The following is a 20,233-nucleotide window of genomic DNA, read 5'->3' as shown; positions in this document are numbered from 1 at the left end:
GTGTTGCACATTACATTAGAAATGAGCCGTTTGGGCTGAGTTTTGGAGAAGCTGCTGCCAGATGGGAGCTCTTGTGTTTTCTTCTATATATAGTCTTTATAGTGAGCTAACTGAAGTTAGCAGGGTGTATTTTAGGAGGTAACTCCTTGGAGCAGGCTCTGGAGGGTTGGGCTGCTCCCCTGGAGAGCATTTGAAAGATCCCTGATGCGGATTTTCCTCCAGGAAAATCAGCTGGCCTCTGACGATTCCGGGAGAGGAAGGTGCACTGCTGCCTGACGATTCCGGGAGAGGAAGGTGCACTGCTGCCTGCAATCCTGAGCGGTGGTTGGGAGCTGTACCCATTTAACAGATGAAGCAGCTGAGACTCAGGAACTTAGTAGGCAGGGTGCCTATGATTGCAAAGGGGTTGTGACAAAACTGAGATGAGACAGAGGTTTTCCAAGTCCTTGTTTCTTATCCCTGGCGGTAAAAGTTAAGTTTCTTGGCGTGTTCTGTACAAGGACAAAACTACTAGCAAAAAAGTAGAGGGTGGAGATGGTCTTTAATCTGAGATTGATAGGACACAGTGTAAAGAGCTTGAATTTTGTGTGAGTCCAAGGTCCAAATCCCCACTCAGCCTCGTGCTGGTGCTGTGACACTGAAGCAGTTATTTTTCTGTGTCTTAAGCTCAGTTTTCTTAGCTGTGAACTGGGAAAATCAGCCTTGCAGTGTTGTCATGAAGGTGAAAGCGAGAATTTAAAAGTGCTAAATAAACTCTTAAACAATAAACAGTAAAATACCTGGCACATAATAGATGCTCAGTAAAGAGCAGCTTTCATTGCTTTATTGGAAGGAAAGCCATATCTTCCTAGAAATTATCTCACTTAGAAGGAGGCGTCCTGCTGGAAAACTCCCGAGGATTTTAGGTTAAATTATGAAGGTGTCTATTGACAGGGCCACCTTTTGGAAAATGGTCACTTACTGGTGACTCGAGAAGGAAACGTCAGTCAGGTTACCCTGCAAGAGCCTGGCTTTGATCAAACCTCCTCGACACAATCAAGATTACAGAGTATATTGTTTGAGAAGTGATCATATTAAAATGATTATTTTTTTTGTAGAAACAAAAAGTGTCCTGGAACAAGCGAGCACTCACTTGGTATGTGACCCCCCACACACACACAAACACATACCGCCCCTCCAACAGTGTGCCTACTAACTGCCTCTGACTTTCACTCATTCTCTGAGCCTTTATTGAGTGTCAGCTGTATACCGTGCCCGGAGGGGTGAAAACCCCTAGCGTCTGAATATACGGGCTTGACCTAGTCTAGTTCAACAATGGAGAAAAGCACGGGAGAAAAAAAAGCACAGACACCCCGGGTACCTCCTTTGTTCTGAGCCTCGGTTTTTGTCTGTACAATGGGCACAGCTGGATGTGGTCATTCCCAGGTTCTTATAGCTCCTTGGCTCTAGGACTCAGCCCAGGTCAAGAATTTCTTGTCCTCCTTCTGAACCCCAGCAGGTCACCTCGCACCTGCTTGCTCAGCCTCCCCGTTTCCAGGTGAGGTGGTTCCAGCATGCGTTGGAATGCTCAAATGGTCAGAACTCACAGGCGTCACGTGCCTAAGCCAGAAATAGTAAGTTACGCCTCGGTTTGGGGGGCCCCCTGAGCTTTCTAGTTATCTTCAGTGCAGGGAGTTATGGAGAGGGTGGTCCCGTTGCCGTGGGATCATAGCTTTCATCCCATGAAGGCGGAGTTCAGCCGTTTCGATTGGGATGTGTATGTTGGGGGGGCTCTTTTGGGGTGTTAGGGGACAATGAGCCAACCCAGTGGTTTTCAGAGTCTTTGCCCAGGGGGTAGAGCAGGCTGGCTGTCCTGTACACAGGGTTTGCACCTTGATCCCTGCTCCTTACCTGCTGTGTGATGTTAACAAGTGTCTTTACTTCTCTGAGCCTGTGTTTTCCTGACACTGATACCCTCACTTGTCGGGAGAGTGACCTACTTGTCCTAGTTGGAGACTTCCCTGATTTTAGTACCCAACAGCCGTGTCCTTAGTTCCAGGCCAGTTGGGATGGTGGTCACATTAGTTATGAGGTTGAAATAAACCCGCGCACAGAGCACACGGTAGATGTCAGGAAATGGGAGCTTGTAGGAAGGATTAGGTTGGTGCAAAAGTAAGTGTGGTTTCAAAGGTTAAAAATAATTGCAAAAACTACAGTTACTTTTGCACCAACCTGAGAGTATGTACACGTGTGTGTGTGTGTGTGTGTGTGTGTGTGTGTGTGTGTGTGTGTGTTTTGGGGGAGTTGCTATACATCTCCTTCAACCTACGAACCCGTGGCGTTTTCCTAATCCATAGAAGTCAGAGTTGTCGATTGATATGTATCTAACTTAGATCAATTTGTTTGTCTTTTTCAACCAGAAGAAAGATATTTATCAGACTTGAATGTGCTGCAACATATCAGCACTTGATTTTTCTCATCTTCTGTACAAATAATGAAGATTGAATAATTTGTAAAGCTTGGTAGGTAGTAGCCGCAACCTTAGGGCTCCGAATATGGGGGACGTTTTAGGGTCCCTAAAACTGGGGAATGGAAATTACTTGAAACTCATCCTGCAGATCTTCAGCGTGTGGGTTCAGGGGGTTGGTTTTCAGAGGTCCCTTTGGGTCCGAGAATGGAAATCCAAGTTGCACGTGTGGTCTGTCTCGTCGTATTGGAAGCTGGCTTCTCGTGAAGACGCACGTCACTCCACACTAAGCCTTGTCAGTGACTCCTTGATGCTCCTGGGATACAATCTCCACTCCGTCCTGGACCCCCAGGGACTCCTGTCCCGGCCCTAACCAGTCCTCCCCGCACAGCACTCACCCTGCACATCTAGGGTCAGGCTTTCTCCCTGTTTCTTCAGAATGATGAGAACCTTCCATCATGCTCTTCCTTCGGCCTCAATTGCAGCCCCTCCCTCTCATCTCGGACAAACCAAGTCTCGCTTGCTCTTTGAAGCCCTGTTTAATTCTCGCTTCCTAACAGAACCTGCCGGCTCCCCTGCCCTGGTCGTACGTCCTCTGTTTCGTGTCCTCCCTACGTCCTCCTCTTCGGGAGCCCTTATCCCAAACTGAGCTAAATCCCTAATTTTGTCATCCGTCATTTGATAGACGATGATTGAATTAATCAGTCCCTCCTCTATCCCGTTACACCGTATGTGTTCATTGAAAAGGCGATGGTTGTCGAGTTTTATAGGCATGATGAGAAATGGAGAGCCGGCCACTCAAGAGTAGGGGGTCTGGAGACAGATGATCTGGATATGATCCCGTTCTGGCTCCAACACTTTGCAGCTGTGTGACTTCAGGCATGTTACATAACCTCTCTGAGCCCAGTTCCCTCATCTGTAACATGGGGGCTAATGACAGCCCCTCCCTTATAGAGTAGTTGTGAGGATTAAGTGAGTTCAGACATGTCAGTGGCTTAGAACACTGCCCGGCACACAGTCCACGCTAGTGCTGGTGGTGATGGTACCGTTAGTTCTACCACGAGCACCAGTACTCGCCTTGAGCAATGGTAGGTAGCCAGAGAGCTGAAGAAAACGCCGAAGGACAGAATGTTCATTGTTCATGCCACATTGTGACTGTTTTATTAGCAACCTATGCGATCATAGGAGAGTTGTTTAAAGACTCAGTTTCCTCATCTGGGAAATGGGGTTAGCACGACCTCCTGCACATTCCCTGCTCACAGGGTGGGAATGAGAGGTCAAAGACAGGGGCTGTAGACAGTCAAGCCCGGGCCGAGGCCCACAGCAGGTGGTTGATGAAACTGCGTGGTCCAGACACCGCGAGAAACTTGCTCGCATCTCCTTGTATGCCACAGACGGGGGCGTGAGCTGTGCTTGGATCCAAGGAGCAAGGCTGGAAACCCAGGCTCTCACAAGAGCCCTCCAGGAAGCAGTCTGTTTCTCTGTGATTTAAAACAAAGCAAAAGGAAAAAAAATAATGGCTGCTCCGAGGTGCTGGTGTGATACGGCCGCTAACGAGATAGCGGGATGAGTAATTGGGGAATGTATTGCTCACAGACACAGCAGGTACCGTTGTGACTATGTATCAGCCGCGCTCAGATGGCTCGTGATGCACGAGCCTGCGTGAGGTCAGGACCGTGTCAGAAAACACGCGTTTTGGTATGTGACGGCCGTATCACTCGCCTGTTTTCAAAGAAACACTTACTTGATGCTTCTTAGGAACCAGACATTATTCCATATGCTCTACAAATATTAATCCAATCAATCCTAGTAACAGGTCTGGGAGGTAGGTGTTATTATCATCCCTATTTCGCATCTGAGGAAACTGAGGCACCAAGCTGGCAAGTAACTTGCTCGAGGTCAGGCAGAGCAATCGACCGAGCCAGCATTGGAGCACAGGTAACCCGGTGCCGGAGTCCATGCTCTCCACCCCTACTCTGTGCTGAAGTCACACAGAAGAAGGTGGCGCGTGGCAATAGGCAATCGAATGCGAAATCCCCACTTTCTCCTTGAGTGGGCAAGACTAGCTGTCCTTGGTCCTGAATTCCGTAGGCCTCTCCGTTAACGGAACAAGTCGATTGGACTCTAGAATATCAGCCTGGTGGGGTGGGGGTAGGGATGAGAGGGGTCTCAAATTGATGGAAGCTATAAACTCTCTTCTCCTTGTCTGTGACACTCTGCCCACCCCGCTTCCCACCCTCTCCCCAAACTGATTTTCTTTTGCCTGGGTGAAATGTGCAAGTAGTTTACCATACCTGCTGAACGCGGGGTCTTAATTAGCCGTAATTTTTGAAGTCTGCAGCTGTAAACTGTGCTGAAAAGATTGAAAAGATTACTGCACTAGTAATAAGATAATTGTCCCTGAGAAATGCTGTGAGCATGTAAACACATTTAGCGCGTGAAATCAGAACAACTGTAATATTTCCCCCTTTTGGTGTTTAAAGATGCTCCTGCATGAATAATTATAACTAAATGCGGAATGTAGACATGGAATCGTGCCTGCTTTTCCTTTTTCTTCTCACTTAGGTCACAGCTCAGAAACAGAGGTCTGCTTAGGGGGAGTTCTTCTGAGGCTGGCCTCCCGTCCCCCAGCAGTGATTTGAAATGAGTAGCAGGAGTGGGGGGTGGTGAAGGTGGGGGGGTATTCCCCCAAATTAGGGATGGTAGGCAAACAAAATCTACAGATCCCACTGTAGTTTTCTAGAAGGGCTTTCGCTGTAGGAGACCACATATGCGTGCTTGGGAATGCGCACAAATATTTGCGTGTGTGCGCGCACGCATGTGTGTACATACATGTGCGCGCACACACATATGTACAGAGCTGGAGAAAAACAGTCATGGCTCCATATAGCAGAAGTAGAGGCAGTAAACCTCAGCCCACCTTCTTAGACCTGGAAAAGCTGCAGTCAGAGATGGCACTTGCCACCACGCTGTGGGACCTGTCTTGTATCTCTTGAGGTTTTGTTTCTTTGGATAAATTGGGAAGGTGCTTTCATTTCATGATGTCCGTACATGTAATATCTTCCCAACTGACCATGGCTCATCAGATATGCCACGTGGCCCATGAAGGCCAACCTCTCTGCTTCCTCAGACGTTAGCCAGTCGGTAGATTGAACTTGTCAACTTCTGCTCAGTCTTTCATCCCCAAGGCTCATCTTTGTGGCTCATCTTTGTGGCAAGATCTTGTCTTGACTTGCAGTCAGGCAAACGTCCTACACTGCCGACTTGGCTGGGTGCCAGCATTCACCTCTTAGATTCCAACCCAACGTGACGTGAGTCTCCTCTGAACTGGGTTCAGCAAGAATGTGCAGAGCGCTCCTCTGTGGCGGTTCCAGGACTCCTTGGCCTTGGGAAAGCAGGACAAGTGGTCAAATAGTGTCTAGCAGGGAGTGAGGCGAGCACAGGACCCCCTGCCCCGCCCTGACACACCACACCGTGGGTGTGGACCCCGCGGCTGACCCAGTGTTCCTGGGATGCGTTCATACACGCCAGTCAAGTCAGCCTCAGTTTTGGAGCCACGTTTGCTTCACAGCCGGTCTAGAGTCCACATCCCATGCTTGTCTCCAACTCTGGGGCCTCTGCTGAGAGCGTTAGGCCTTGAAGAACCAGACGTCACAAGCTCCAGTGCCCACAGCAGCCTTCAGGCAGCCTTCGTGAGAGAAGCATGGCTGCGGCTGGGGGCGGGGGGGAGGGAGTCGTGGCGAGCAGGAGGGTGCATGCCCCTTCTGAGAGGGCCAGACGGTTGGTGCCTTATGAGGTGAAGGGTTTCTGTGGCCTGGTCCTTTGGTTTTCTGAGAAGTGCCAGAACTTTGCAGGTTTACGTGCAACCTACCAAACTTGAAGGGTTGGTATCCTATGTAGCATTTTTCTTTTGAAAGCATGGCGCACACTGAACAAAACATGTCTGGGCTGCATGCTGCCCGGAGGCCTGGGTTGCTGCTTGCTGCCTGGGAAGTAAACCCTTGCAGAGGATGTTCCCGGCTACCTGCTGAGCAGGGACTGCCACTGGCGCTGGCCCGTCACGCTGAGTCCTGCCACATCCATAATGCATTTGGTCAAGCTGAGACCACCACCTTCACTTACGTCTTGCTGCTCCAGCCGCTCCTCAGCCTGCCCTGCCCCCTTCGTGAAGCTGTTTCAGTGCGGTTCCTGGGAAGGCAGCACTTTCTATGCCGAATAGATGCCACAGTTTTGCCAGGTGTGCCCCGCGTGGGAGTGAGGGTCCCCCACCCCCGCCGCCACCCCTGTGCAGAAAGGCATAAACATAAAAGCAGATCGTGGCAGCGTTTGGCTCAGCCCAGGGCGCTGAGCACAGTAGTCGTCTCCTGGCCACTGCAGATCGGCTTCGTGGGGACTCCCAGGCTCTTGCCTGACCTTGGCACCGGGTCTGGCAGACTTGGCTTTCTGGGTGTAGAAGGGGTCGTTTCAGAAACAAAGCCATTGAGACCGAATTGAGGCGAGTCCTGTATTCATTGATGAAAGGGATTCATTGTACAAATCGGAGCGCCCCACGGGACCCCCTTCCTCCAGCTTCCTCCTCCCCCCTTTTCCCAGCTGGGGCTTTGTTGGGGGCCCACAGGATGGGCCGCGCCAGGCTGTGCTTTCTTCCCATCTTCCTGTCTCTGCAGCTTTGGGGCTGCCCCCCGTGAAGGAAGCTGGGCTCAGAGCCCTGCTCACGTTCTGGGCTCCCCCGGCCAAGTCTGTTGTCGCCGGTGTAGAGCGAGCGCTTCCTTCCGGGAGGGTGAGGGTCAAACAGTCGGAGCGCAGACAGCTGCAGCCGGTGGTGGCCACGCAGGAAACGAGAAAACAGTGGGCGCTGGCCAGCTCTGCCCCTTCTTCCTCCCCACCCGCCACCCCCCAACAACTCCAGACCATTGAGCTCCAGGAAGACAGAGGCTCGTAAATGAAAAAACTACAGTGTTTGACTTTCTTCTGTTTCTTCTCCCAAGTGATGGTGGCATCCTGAAGTTTTCTTTCTTGGGGCTGGGGGTGAGTGTGGGGTCATGTCCAGTAAGCTGTCCAGTGGGTAAACTGGTGCCTTCCTTTTGGGGAGCAATGGAGTATGGTGGTTAAGACACAGGGTGTGGGGGGGCGTGGCCAAGAGGAGGTGTGTTCCCACCCCAGCGAGGTGGCAGCCAGCTGCAGCCATGCCAGCCTGCGTGCCCGCTGCACCAGACCTGACATTTTAAGACAAGTCAGAAATAGGACTATTGTGAAATCACCCAATTTTTAAATGTTGGCAAATAGTGATAAAAAAGAGAAAAAAAGCGTATTGTGTAGGCCCAACCATAAGCACATCCAAGCATTTTGGTCACTTCTTTTTTTTTTCAACTTCTAAGATAATATTAACGTTGCACCGGCCTGGCTCTGTGGCTCTGGGGCTGAGCCCCCCATTTCTTCCTCTGTACGTCAGGAATGATCCTACGGGGTCCCCATAGCCTGGAAACAGGCAAACCCTAATGTCATCAAGCGCATCCCCCAGTGGGAAGAGCACAAAGTGAATCCATCTGTGTTTCCGGACTTGATGGTCATTCCATGAGGAGGGAATGAGGGTTTCCTGGAACAATGCACAGAGATTGCCAAACAGAGTGCTTCATAAGGACGTCAGTGACAGCTGTCATCGTGGCCATCATCGTCACTGGCATGATCATTAAGAAATGTAGGAGACGGATGGGGCAGCAGGAGGGAGGTCCTGGGGGTCCCCCTCCCCCCACCGCTGAAAACTTCTCTTATTATAAGAAGCTTGGCCGGTCTGTCCCCAGCAGTCCCTCCTGCCAACCATCTCTCTTCCAGCCAGGAAAGAGGCTCCCTGTTGCAAGGCCCAGGCTGGAGCTGGGGGGCGCCCTCTGTAACCCCTGCGCTGCTCTCCACTCCATTACATGGGCTCCACGTCCTGGGATCGCTTTTCCTCCATGGCTTGTATCCGCGGTTCTGTGTGTGGCCTCTTGGAAACATTCCAGGCATGAAGCTCTGCTGAATCACAGTTTTCCCAGAGTTGGGACATGCTATCTTGTGAACAAAGGGCGTCCTGGTTAGAGGCTCTTGTGAGAGAGCTGAAGGAGCGGAAATGAACTACATGGGGGCGGGACACCCATAGAAATTTACTTTGGCGAGAGGGATGAACCCAGCATTTTGTATCAGGAAACTTGGATTGTAGACTGGGTTTTCATATAAACTGTGTGTGGCCCTTCGGAAAGTCACTTTCCATCCTGGATCTCACATGCCTCACCAGGAAATGATGGGTTTGATTCAGGTCAGGAATGGAAATCAGTTTTGTCTCGTAGAAAACTGGAATCTCTTGGTAATGTCTGCTCATCGGACACTATAGATGATCTGAAGCCAAGTAACTGCTTAATAATATGTGCCTTGGGCACCATACACTGTCCTTCATCTCTGCGTCTGTCTGGTATTCACAGTCTTGGATTCTGGGGCTGAAATCTGAACTATTCCCTTGGGGAACAGAAAGCACACCCAGCAGCCCCAGAAGCTGTAGATCAGAACATAGTGTCTTGGGAACTCTGGACAGTGCCTGCAGGACACTTGGCAGCATTGGGTTCCAGTTGGGCCGCCTGCCAACTTGGCGACCACAGGAAGTGGATGCCCGTTTGGTAGGTGCCACGGCCTGTGCCTGTGGAAAGCTAATTCTTGGGCTGAGCTGGAGATGCAGCTTATGTTCCCAGCTGCAGGAAGGCTGTGTCCGAGCGGAGCCGTGGTCGCCAGCTTCAGAACACGGCGCCTCGGACAGGCCTACCAGCACCTCTTGCCTGGCTGTGTGGGGTGGAGGCTGCATTTCTCAGTTTTTTTCCTTGGCACATGGAATGTCTTGATTCTGGTCTGGAATGCCGTCTGAGCTGCAGAAAGCAGAATACTGTAAAGTGATGGTAATTGTTCTCCAAGGAGAATTGTGGCTTGTCCATTCTATGTCAGGACGGAGGGACGCTCTGAAACACTGTCTCAGCCAGTCGTTGCAGGGACAGGGGATAGTTGTTACCGTAACAAGTGATGAATCTGAAGACTCAGGACAAGGAAATGGGAAGATCTGTTCATGAGGAGCGTGGGATCTAGTGCCAGTTTCCCAGAGCCAGCTGCTCATAGAACCATGCGCTGTGGCGTAGGGATTCTGATTTAAGATGCGCTTGCACCATTAGGAAGCGGTGTAACTTACTGACCCACAAATACAGCTTCAGCAGCTGGGCTGCCAGTGTCCAAATCCTGGCTCTGCCACTTCTGAAGCGAACGATCTTGAGCACATTGCTGCGTCTTTGAGCTTCAGTTTCACCATCTGTAAAATGGGGCTATTCATACCTACATCCTAGAATTGTCGTGAGGCTTAAATGAGATCATTCTTAGCACCCACATATAGTAACATCTTGCATTCAGTATGAACTTCATGTTAGCTACTATTCTGGTTCTTGTCACTGTGAACCAGTTATAGGCAAATCGCTTGAATGCCGGGGGGTGACAAGTTCTGTTACTTGCAGCCCAGGCAGCAGCCGTTGGGCTGGGAGTTTTGTTGTCTTGCAGGGATACACGTCCAGTGTTGCTAGATCTCCCCCCGTTTAAAAAAGAGAAGTGAGAAATCTGGACTTGCATGTTAAGTAACCTGGTTTTCAAACATTGGCAACGATTGCAAATATTTCATCATTATTACAGGCCAAAAAAAGGAAAAAACAAAACAAAAACACCCCAGCATGAATCATCCACAGGCCGCCCTGTCTTAACACTTCCTACCTCGAGCCTCTAATCTTTCAGGTAGGTACACTCAAAACCTTGTCCTTCCGAGAATTGTAGTTCTGTGTACTCTGTAAACAGTTACAAAGCCTCCGAAGCACACACAGACAAGCACACACAGCCGAAGTGTTAGATACAACAGTTGGTAACTGTTTGTACTCAGAGAACACACACCAAGCAGAAGCCGTAGAATTTCCGACTTTCCATGTGTCTGGTTTCTCCCGCCGTGGTCCAAAGCTGTGGGTGATGAACCACCTCCAAGAGATTCTTATTGCTCCGTTCTGGGGTCTGGGATAAAAAAATGTGGCAGGAATGCAAAGGAGCAAAGATCCCCATAAACTTTTAAAACTTGTAATATGACAGAGGGAAACAGACGGACAGGGCGGGGAAAAACCACCCAGTGTTAAGAGACTCCCTGTATCTGCCTCCATCGCCCCAAAAGCAGTGGGAGTCCCCTTCCCCCAGAGGGGTGTCTGTTTGCTCCCTGGAGCCCTCCAATGTGAAGGTGAGGTCGCATTTCCCAACAAGGCGAGTGCTGTGTGCTCCTGGCCTGCGTTCGCTGAGAACAAGGGCAGTTCTGTGTTGCTGGCATCCCTCCGTCATCACCCAGTGCCGCCCTCCATGCGTGCGCTGTGCTTCGTCTCAGGAGCCCCTGACCAGGAGATAAGGTCCCTGTGAAGTCCCCGCAGGGACACCTAGAGAGAGAGACAAAGCCCCACTGTGTGAGCACCTATGGGGAGTAGATGTCAGCAGGAGCTGAGAAGGCTTAAGCATCCCAGGAGGGAAGGCTGGAAAGAGGAGGGTGGAGACACGCTTTGCGGGGCAGGAGGGATTGTCTTCACCGCACAAGAGGGGAGACAGGAAGGGGCAGGCAACACGTGTGCCCCGCTGAGGACCGGATGTTTCAACCCCCCAAATTCATACATTGAGATCCCGACCCCTGATGGGGTGGTATTAGGAGGTGCGTCCTCTGAGAGGCGATTAGATCCCAAAGGCAGAGCTCTCGAGAATGTAATTTGTGCCCTTATGAAAAAGACCCCGGAAAGGTCCCTCACCCCGTCCTCCAGGTGAGGACACAGCACGAAGACGGCCCTCTCGAGCCAGGAAGCTCCTCGCTCTTGGCCTTCCAGCCTCTAGAACTGTGAGATAGAAGTTTCTGTTGTTTCTAAGCCCCCCAGGCTGCGGTATTCAGCCAGAGCAGCCCAAACGGACTGAAACTCTCGGGGGCAGCGTCTGCACCAGAGGCCATGCGTGTATCGGATGCCTGGGGGCTGGCTGGGTGCTAGAGGTCGGGGTCCTGCTCCTGGCTTCTCACTGGCTGGCTTTGTCACCTTGGACGCTTTCAGTCTTGCATTAGCCGTGATACGGTGCAGGCTTCTCGGGCTTCAGTATACATAAGACTCTCCCAAGGGTGTTTAATAAAAATGCAGATTCTCTGGAGACTTGCCCAGCGTTCCTGCTTTAGAATCACCAGGGTATTGGTTACAGGACCCGCTTCTGGCCATCTGCCCACCCGAGTGCCAATCCTGGCCCCATCCTGTGTCAGGCCTGTGTTTTTGAGCAAATTATCCTCGCCGAGCATCGGTTATCTGATCTGTAAAGTGGGGAGCATGATACCTCCCTTGGCAGGGTGGCAGGCATTCCGTGTGCTTGGCACAAAGTAAGCATTCAGAACGCAGTAGCTAAATCTAACCCATCTCGCTGCCGTCAAATGAATCGGTTTAGCTGGTGTCTGTAATAACTCGCAGTTCAGAAGAATTGTGGTTGAGTAGCGCTGGGTGTGGAGGGACGTGTCTTACTTAGCCTTCATCAGCCTGGAAAAAACAAACCCAAGGAGGATTATTTTGGAGCCTTTAACCGTGTGCCAGACATTTTAAATTCCTGGCTTTATTTAACATTCACGACAGCCCGTTTTGTCACTGGCCATCCAGTGCTAACAGGAGGTAACCGGTGTTGACACCTGTTAAGCTGGTGCAATCATCGTTAGTGCCCCTTTTCACATGCAGAAAAGGGCCCCTACGACACATCCAGCAGGGTCCCCCCTATTTACAATGTGTAAAATGAGGAAAGTGAAGCTCCCAGAGGCTGAGACGTTTGGCCCAAGGTCGAGTCGACTAAGTGGACGTCATCTGCTGAGTCACCACCTCCCCAGGACCTCGGAACAGGCCTGTTTGGAGATGGGGCCCTTTAAAGAGGCGACTAAATTAAAGTGAGCCATTAGGGCCGACCCTGATCCAGTCTGACGGTGTCCTTACAAGAAGAGGCATTTGGACCCGCGAAGAGACACCGGGGGTGCTCGGGCAGAGGGGTGACCATGTGAGGACACAGTGAGAAGGTGGCCAGCCAGACGTCAAGGAGAAAACAACCCAGCCGGCACCTTGAACTTGGACTTCCAGCCTCCAGAACTGTGAGAATAAGTTTTCTGTTGTCTGAGCCATGGAGTCCATGGGTTTTGGTTACGGCAGCCCGTGCAGAGTAACATATTATAGTAGATACACATGATTTAGACCTGGGGCCGACCCCAAACTTGTGCTCTCCCACTGGGTGATCTTTCTTTTTCTTTGCTCTGTGCCAGGCCCATAGTGCAAATAATGACATCCATTCAGGTCTCTGGCTTGGCGTCCAAACTCGGTGTCCACTTGGAGGTCCCGCTGGGCCCATTCCTCCAGCAGGAGTGCTGCGGTGTTTCGTTCCTTTCCACCTCTGAGCCCATGACGAGTTCATTGCCCTTCCCGAGGCACCTGGGGTGTGATGGTGACTGAGAGTAAGGCCCAGTGTCCCAGAGGTGGCAGCTTCCTGCTTCTGTCACTGACCAGAGCACCAGCCTTCTGAAGTGTCACCCCGGGTGTGTCTGTAGGGGCAGAGGTGTTGCTGTGGGAGCCCGTTGTCTGCCTGTGGACTTGATATTTGATATTTAAACAGTCGGCTTTGGGAATCGAAGTGTACACAGCGTCACTTTAAGCTCATTTCCGTTCCCTCGTGGTGTCTGCCAGGCATAGTGCTAGCTGCTGTGTCGGAACTCGGAAAACATGCCGATGGATGGGTCTGACCCCACACAGTGCCCTGCTGTGTCTGGGTTTAGTGATGACACAGGCACTCATTTCCATCAGCCAGGTCCATCCACTACCTTTAAAAATATATAGATGCCAGAAAAGGGTTCCAGTCGTTGTTAAGGTGGCACCTTTCATTTTCTATAAATGTTCTTTTGATTGACATTATCCAGGTCCCAAGGTCACTTTGTCTCAGGGGGCACTGCATTCTCGGTAGAGCTGCTGGAAAATGACAGAACACAGGTCTGTCAAGGGCAGGGCGCTAGGATCTACCAGGCTGCAGCACCCTCTGTGTAACCTTGAACAGGCCACTCAGTCTCCCTGGTCCTCAGTTTTCCCATCTCTGTAATGGGGATGATGGTGGTATCTACTTCACGGGGTTGTCACAAGGGGTAAATGGAATGATTACGCATAGCAGTTAAGCCAGTAGCTAAGCCTGGAACACAATCTGAACGGAACAAGTTATCAGTTATTACTCGGTTAGTTACTCATTACTGGGAGTGTTCATGGCTGTTCTTAACCTTGGTCAAGTAATATGGGGTAAAGTTTAGAATAAACCGGAGGAATGAAATCTGCCTTGGTCTCGGGGCCAGAGGGTTCCACTAACACGGCTGTAACGGCATCTACATAAGTTTGCCAAAGAGGGCTGACGCCTCACTCGTAGGTAGTAGAAGATCCCGATGGTCAAGTATGCCTTTGCCTGGTGTGCTGTGCAGCTTGCACAGAGCCTGGCACACAGTAGGTCCTCGATAAGTCATAGCTAGTCTGTATTTCTGGGTCCTGGGATGTATTTGCAGACTTAGGGAGAGCATGTTAGCATTTCATTGCCAAGGCTGGAGTGTTAGTAGATGACATTTTGGTTTTATGAAGGTTAGTCTTTGGAAAGTGTATTGGTTAGTTGCTGCCACGGTGATGCTGCTGTTGCCCCTGGCAGACCTTCAGATGCTGCGGGTTTGGTTCCAAATCGCCGCAATAAAGCGCGTATCACCATAAAGCGAGTCACACGAATCGTGTGGTTTCCCAGTGCAGGTAAAAGTTGTTTACCTTTCCCGTAGTCTGGTAAATGTGCAATAACATGTCTAGAAAAGCAATGCACATAGCTTAATTAAAAAGTACTTTATAGCTAAAAAACATGCTAACCATCCTCAGTGCCTTTGGCAAGCCGTCATCTTTTTGCTGGTGGACGGTCTTACCTTCGGTTCGTAAAAACACAGTATCTGCATAGCACGGTAACACGAGGCTCCGCCTGTACAACAAATCACCCCAAAACTCAGTGGCTTAAAACAGTAAACGTATGTGCTCTGTGTGTCTGAAGGTTGGCTGAGGGTTGGCCGATGCCGGCTGGGCTTGGGTTCAAGCTGCAGGTTGGGTCCAGGTCTGCTTCACCTGTCTCATCCTCCGTGGGCCAGCAGGCTACCTGGGACATGTTCTTCTTGTGCTGATGGCAAAAGCATAAGAGGTCATGGTCAGTCTCACACGCGCGTTTCAAGCTTCTGCTCAGGTCGCATAGGCTAACCTCCCATTGCACAAAGCAAGTCAGATGGACAAGCCAGAGGTCAGGGAGGAGGAAGCACCCTCCAAGACACCCCAAGTCACGTGACCGGAGGGCGTGGCCACAGGTGTGGTGGCGAAGGAGGGCCAGGAATTCCCTCTGCCTAGTTCCCCTGTTCCTCCTGAGTCAGCCATTGCGATGCCTGCCGTGGGAAGGCTTTCCTTGCTTTCCGTGGCTCCATGGTTCCCGGTACCCACATTAAGATTCTAGAAGCACTCCACCCTGCACTCCAAGCACGTTGCAAATCCCCCTTTGGCCTTCAGCAGTCTTCCCTCTGACAGACAGGAATTTACTCTACTGTAAACCAGCGAGTCCCAGTTTAGACAGAGGCGATGGATTAGGCAGACAGCGTCATTGACCCGGTTCCACTTCGTTAGCCTTTCCAATTAAGGAGGCTGTTGCTGAGAGAGAGACCTCAGATACACGCTCCTACCTGGAGCCCTCGGGCCTGCGCCTCTGTAGGGAGAGTCTGGTATTTCACATGGGCACCGAGGGCGAGGAGCAGAATTCTGTTGGCAAGTGAATCCTAAGTGGGAATGACATGGCCACTGTGAGTCCTTTATCTTCGTGGCTGGGTAATTAACATGCTAAATGGATAGCCTTTGCGCTTTTGTCCTCCAGAAGCTTTTTAATTTTAATGAATATCAGACCCCTGACCATGTACCCAGGGGGCCTCGGATCTCCGAGCATCAAGTAAAGAGCTGGTGCATCCCTGTCTCCACGAGCTGGCTCTTGGTTTTGTCAACAGGGTTTGACGGAGGTTTCCTGTGGTTTCCCGAGGCAGGTCTTTTCCAGTGAAGTTGTTCTTCGGGGTTCAGGATGGCAATCTCTCCTCTCCACCCCGTTGGGATTCTGAGCACCGAAGCATAAGCCCCAAACAATAGCCAAATGGCCTGTGAAGTACAGCTTAATTAGTCTGGGCACACACCCAACAAACGCCCCAGTGCAGTGCTTTGCAAGGACGCGGCTTCCAGAACGAGGCGAACTTTGGAGGCTGAGATGCAGCTTCTTCCCGTCAAAATCTCGATGGCAGGGTCTGAATGGAGAGAGACAGACACACACAGGCCTCCTCTGAGCTGAAGAGCAGACGTCGCAGGTGCTTGCTCACTGAGCCACACGCCTGAGACGTGACACATGCTGCCCGTCACACACCAGGAGGGTGACCTTGTCTCCCACAGGCAGGTGGCCCTGCCCAGTGTGCCTGCTTGACACAGGAAACTGGAAGTGCAGGGTCCCCTCTCCCGGGGTGTGAGTGACGGGCTGGCTAGAGGGGCTCCCGGAGGGACGGCTAAACTAGGGAGCCGGCTGGCTCCAGAAAAGTGGCCCAGGGAGGTTCTCACCCGTCACACCTGCCAGGCCTTCCGTCACCTTTGGGAAGGAGCTAGTAAGGGTTTGAAGAGAGAGACCTGCCGTGTTTCCTTCTAGAATCCTCCACGTCCCCCAAGGCGGTAATGTGGGGTGAGGGGGAGAAGTGTTCCCCTCAGTATTTTCCTGGGTGGGAGGAAGAGTCCGTGCCTGGTGCACTGTGCAAATTACAGCGAGGTGTTTGTTCTCTTGGCTGTTCCCTTACAGCTGTCCCGACGGAGCAATGTCGGGAATTGGACTCAGAACTGAAGTTGGGGGACAGGAGTCCCTCACCTTAAAAGAACAGACAGAACGGACCGGAGCTGAACATGGTCCAGGGTTCAGGGCTCTTAGGCCCATCAGAATGGTCGTAAATAGATATCACAATAGTTACTTTCCATCGTTGTAAAGATACCACAGAGGAGAGTGATCAAGAAGTGAGTGACAGTTCACCCGCGGGGAGGGTTTAAAATGTTCTTATTTCTTAGTATTTCCTATGTGTGTGTGTGTGTGTCTGTCTGTCTGTCGAGAAAACATGAGATCTACCCTCTTAACAGAGGTTTAAGTGACAATATGTGTTGTGGATTATGGGCTCAGTGTTGCACAGTCGATCTCTCACCAGGTGTGGGAGCAACCTTAATGTACATTGATGGGTGAGGGAAGAAAACGTGGTAGCATGTACTACAATAGCGTTTAGCCTTTAAAAGGAAGGCAGTCTTACCATAGGCAGCAACACGGAGGAACCCTGAGGATATGATGCCCAGAGGAGGAAGTCAGACTCAGAGGGCAAACCCCGCACGATTCCTTCTTCCTTGCTTGCCGTGCAGGCAGTAAGCTGGTGCTAATTTGCATGGCTCCCTAAAAGCCTGGATAGGAACGTCTGCTTGGATAAAGCAAAGCTTCCCACTGCGTTTGCACGCCATGCCCATTCTCTCTCAGAGGCAGCTTGAGGTCGCTTTCCCAGAATTTCAAATCCACGATGGTTAAATTCAGAGCCGACATTGTGCGGACAAAAATAGCCTTTATGCGCCGGGTTTCCTGTTTTCCTTGGAAACCTCTTGCTAAAAACCACCACCTCCTCCCCATCCGTCTGTCCCTCCTCTGTACCCTCCCTGCCTCCCACCCAAAGAGTTCGTGTTTAATGACCCGAGACATGACCGCCGAGCATTTCCAGTCAATTGGCTTTTGTAGGGCGAATGAATCGGACTTTTCTCTGGCCTTCTCTCTCCTGAAAAAGATCTTCCTGGCTCATTGGAATGTGCTCTGCAGACCCGGCGTTCAGTTCTTCTCTGTCTCCGTCTCATTCCTTCCCAGATCAGACAGACACAAGTTGGTGGTCTTGCCCCTCATCAGGGCTTTATTTTCTCCAGGTTTATTTCTCACCCTCTTCTGGACCCATCTCCTTCACATAGAGGGTGTGGACACGCGTTGAGACGTTCAGCAAGGGCGCTTTGTTTCTTAGTTCTTTACACTTTGCCATTGTGCATGATTTCCATGCAGGTGTCCCCTTTCCATCTTAATAAAACGCTGGAGCCTTCCTAATCATCTGGGTGTTAGGGGGGATTGGAGATCTCATGAATTGGGGGGACAGAGTTGGGCAGCCCCGCCCCCGTAAGGTTGCTTAAGCACAGACGAGATCTAGCTGCGTTCTGAATGCTGCTGGGGCCGTAGATTCCAGTTGCCCTCCCCTCACGCGTGTTTTCTCTTTTCTTCCCACAGGACCCACACCCAAGTCCACTGATCACCTTGGAGACCCAGGTCAGTACCTTTCCCTCGTCTCTGTCACTTATCTCTGCGCTGACGTTCCTGCACCAGCTTTTTGGGGAGCCTTTGGGTGTCCTCTTGGCTCCATGGCTCAGAAAGGAAGCCGGCGTGGACGGGCGTCTGAAGCTGTCTTCCTACGCTGTCGGGATGTGTGCATGCGTGCACACACTGGCTCTGTGTGTGTGTGTGTCTGTGCACGCACGCTTGTGCAGACCCACGTGTCTGAAAGCGCCATGGCAAGAACCATACCCATTTCTTTAGAGGTGTCCTCTGTCCTTTGCTTCTGCCCCGCAATCGTGAGATGACGAATGGAAAGGGCGAGAGGAGACGGGAGCCGTGCAGCGGGAGGCGGCTGTCCTCTCGTGTCTTTGGGTTTGGAGAACTTTGTCTCCTTGGCAGTGAGGGCAGCAGTGCCAGCTCTGAGCGTGGGCCTCGGAGTCCAGGAGACCCAGGTGGAATCCCAGATCTGCGTCTTCTTCGCCTCTTCGCCGAGAGGTCCTTTAAGCTCTTCACCTCCCTTTCCCAGCGAGAATATTCCCACAGTGAAAGTGCCCACCGTGCAGGGTTGTGATGACAATGACAGGGAATGATGGCTCTGACGCCATCAGTACTTGGGAGTGTTAGCTCTGTCACCCAACAGGACTGTTACCTTTCCGACTGCACTTGACAGGGGTGTGTCCTTAGCTCTGTGGGTTGGTCAGAGAGTAACGAGAGCGGCAGACAGGCGGGGCGCACCGGAGACCCACGGCGGACAGTTGTCGAGCATCAGAGACAGGCGAACCTGTTGGAACATTTCAAGGTTGAATCGCAGCTCCCAGTGGCTCTGGAGCGTTCTGGAAAGGACCGCCTGCCCCTCTCCCTCTCCACCTTCTTCCCTGGGCCCCACGCTCTCACTGGCACCTCTGCCTCCTTGGTCTTCCCAAGGGGCACAAGGAACAAACCCACCCCACTCCTCTTTCCGTGATCAGAAAGGCCAGATGTTGTGGGGACAGTGGCTCCTCGGGGTTTCTTGGTGCTCTTCCGCACTCACACCCACTTACGTGGGCCTCAGGGATGACCAGACACAGAGCTGGCGGGAAGGAGTGTCGGGTGGGACTTTGAGGGGGTGAGGACCCCGTCTCCTCTGCCTGTGTCCCTCCTCTGGGCTGGTTGGTCCCAAACTTCTGCTGTTCATGTATCACCTCAGCCTTGTTTGCTGTAGGTGAATGGCAGCTGTTTTATTAAGTCACGTAAAAATACGCTTTTCTTTAAATTAGCTTATTTTACTTTCAGAAGCATAATTGTCCTAAGGTAACGGTTCCCAGCCCGGGGTATCTTCCACCTCCATAGGACGTTTAACAGTGTCTGAAGACATATTTGGTTACCTCCCCTTGGGGGATGCGTTACCCTGGCATCTACCGTGGATGCTGCTAAATGTCCCCCAGTGCGCAGGATGCCGCCCAGGAAGAAATTAGCCTAAAATGCCAGTAATGGTGAGGTTGAGAAATGCCGTTTCAAGCAATAATGATATTGGTGAAATTGCAAGTGTGACGTGCTAGTTATGTTTTTTTTTTTTTTTTTTGCAAAATATTAAAATGAATATTTAAAAAGTTTTAAAGGTCCTTTGGGTGGCCTTTGAAACCGTCTGAAGGTACGCCCCGATGTACGGGGGCTGCACTTTGGGAAACGTGTCTCTCCCCAAGCTACCCAACAGATTACAGGAGAACTTCCAGGGCACCTTAAAAGTGTTGGCCCTTTTCTTCATTATGAATCCTTCCCTGCAAGGAAAGCGCAGTAGACTCAGGAATACCCCTGGGACAACAGTCTGTGTCCTGAATTCTGGAAGCCAGACTTCCTCTCCTGGGGGTGGAGTGGCTGCACCCCACACGTGGAAACCGCCCTACCAGCCTTGAGAACCTCTACGGGAACGAACAGTCACGTGCCAGTGGCTTTGGCCAGCATGTCGTGAGTGTGACAGCTCACTCCTACCCGGTGACTTCTCTTGGAGTTACTTCCATTAGCCCAAGGGACCCAAGCCGTCCTCGGCCAGCGGTGGCACAAGGCAGGCTTCCACATTGGTGCGCTGCCGTCGGGGGAAATGACTCAGTTTGTCCCCACACAGCACCACATCGGTCTCATCTGATCCTTGGTCTTTGGGGAGCCCTAGGATGTTGTTATCTTTCCCCGAGTGCTGATTTCCCGTGTTAAAGAGGCACTGGAACCCAACCAAAGTGCTTTTTTTCTTTTAACTGTTGGCACAAGCCTGTGGCCAGATCTTCCTTTGTGCTGGGCCTGAGCCCAGCCTGTGACTCACGATGGAATTTTATT

At 51.4% G+C, this 20,233-nt stretch overlaps 1 protein-coding gene across 2 annotated transcripts in view; it reads left to right on the top strand.

The window, feature by feature from the left end:
- Window positions 1-20,233, top strand: part of XYLT1 (xylosyltransferase 1) — a 340,445-nt gene that overhangs the window by 129,399 nt on the left and 190,813 nt on the right. For both annotated transcript variants that reach the window (XM_074322544.2, XM_074322543.2), the window contains exon 2: window positions 17,882-17,920. In XM_074322544.2, coding sequence (XP_074178645.2) covers window positions 17,882-17,920 — 39 coding nt within the window. The remainder of the gene's footprint in view (window positions 1-17,881; window positions 17,921-20,233) is intronic.

The sequence above is a fragment of the Rhinolophus sinicus genome, chromosome 10 (assembly GCF_057876585.1).
Source record: "Rhinolophus sinicus isolate RSI-liver-muscle chromosome 10, RSI-T2T, whole genome shotgun sequence".
Classification (NCBI taxonomy): domain Eukaryota; kingdom Metazoa; phylum Chordata; class Mammalia; order Chiroptera; family Rhinolophidae; genus Rhinolophus; species Rhinolophus sinicus.
This window is presented reverse-complemented; position numbering and strand designations above follow the sequence as displayed.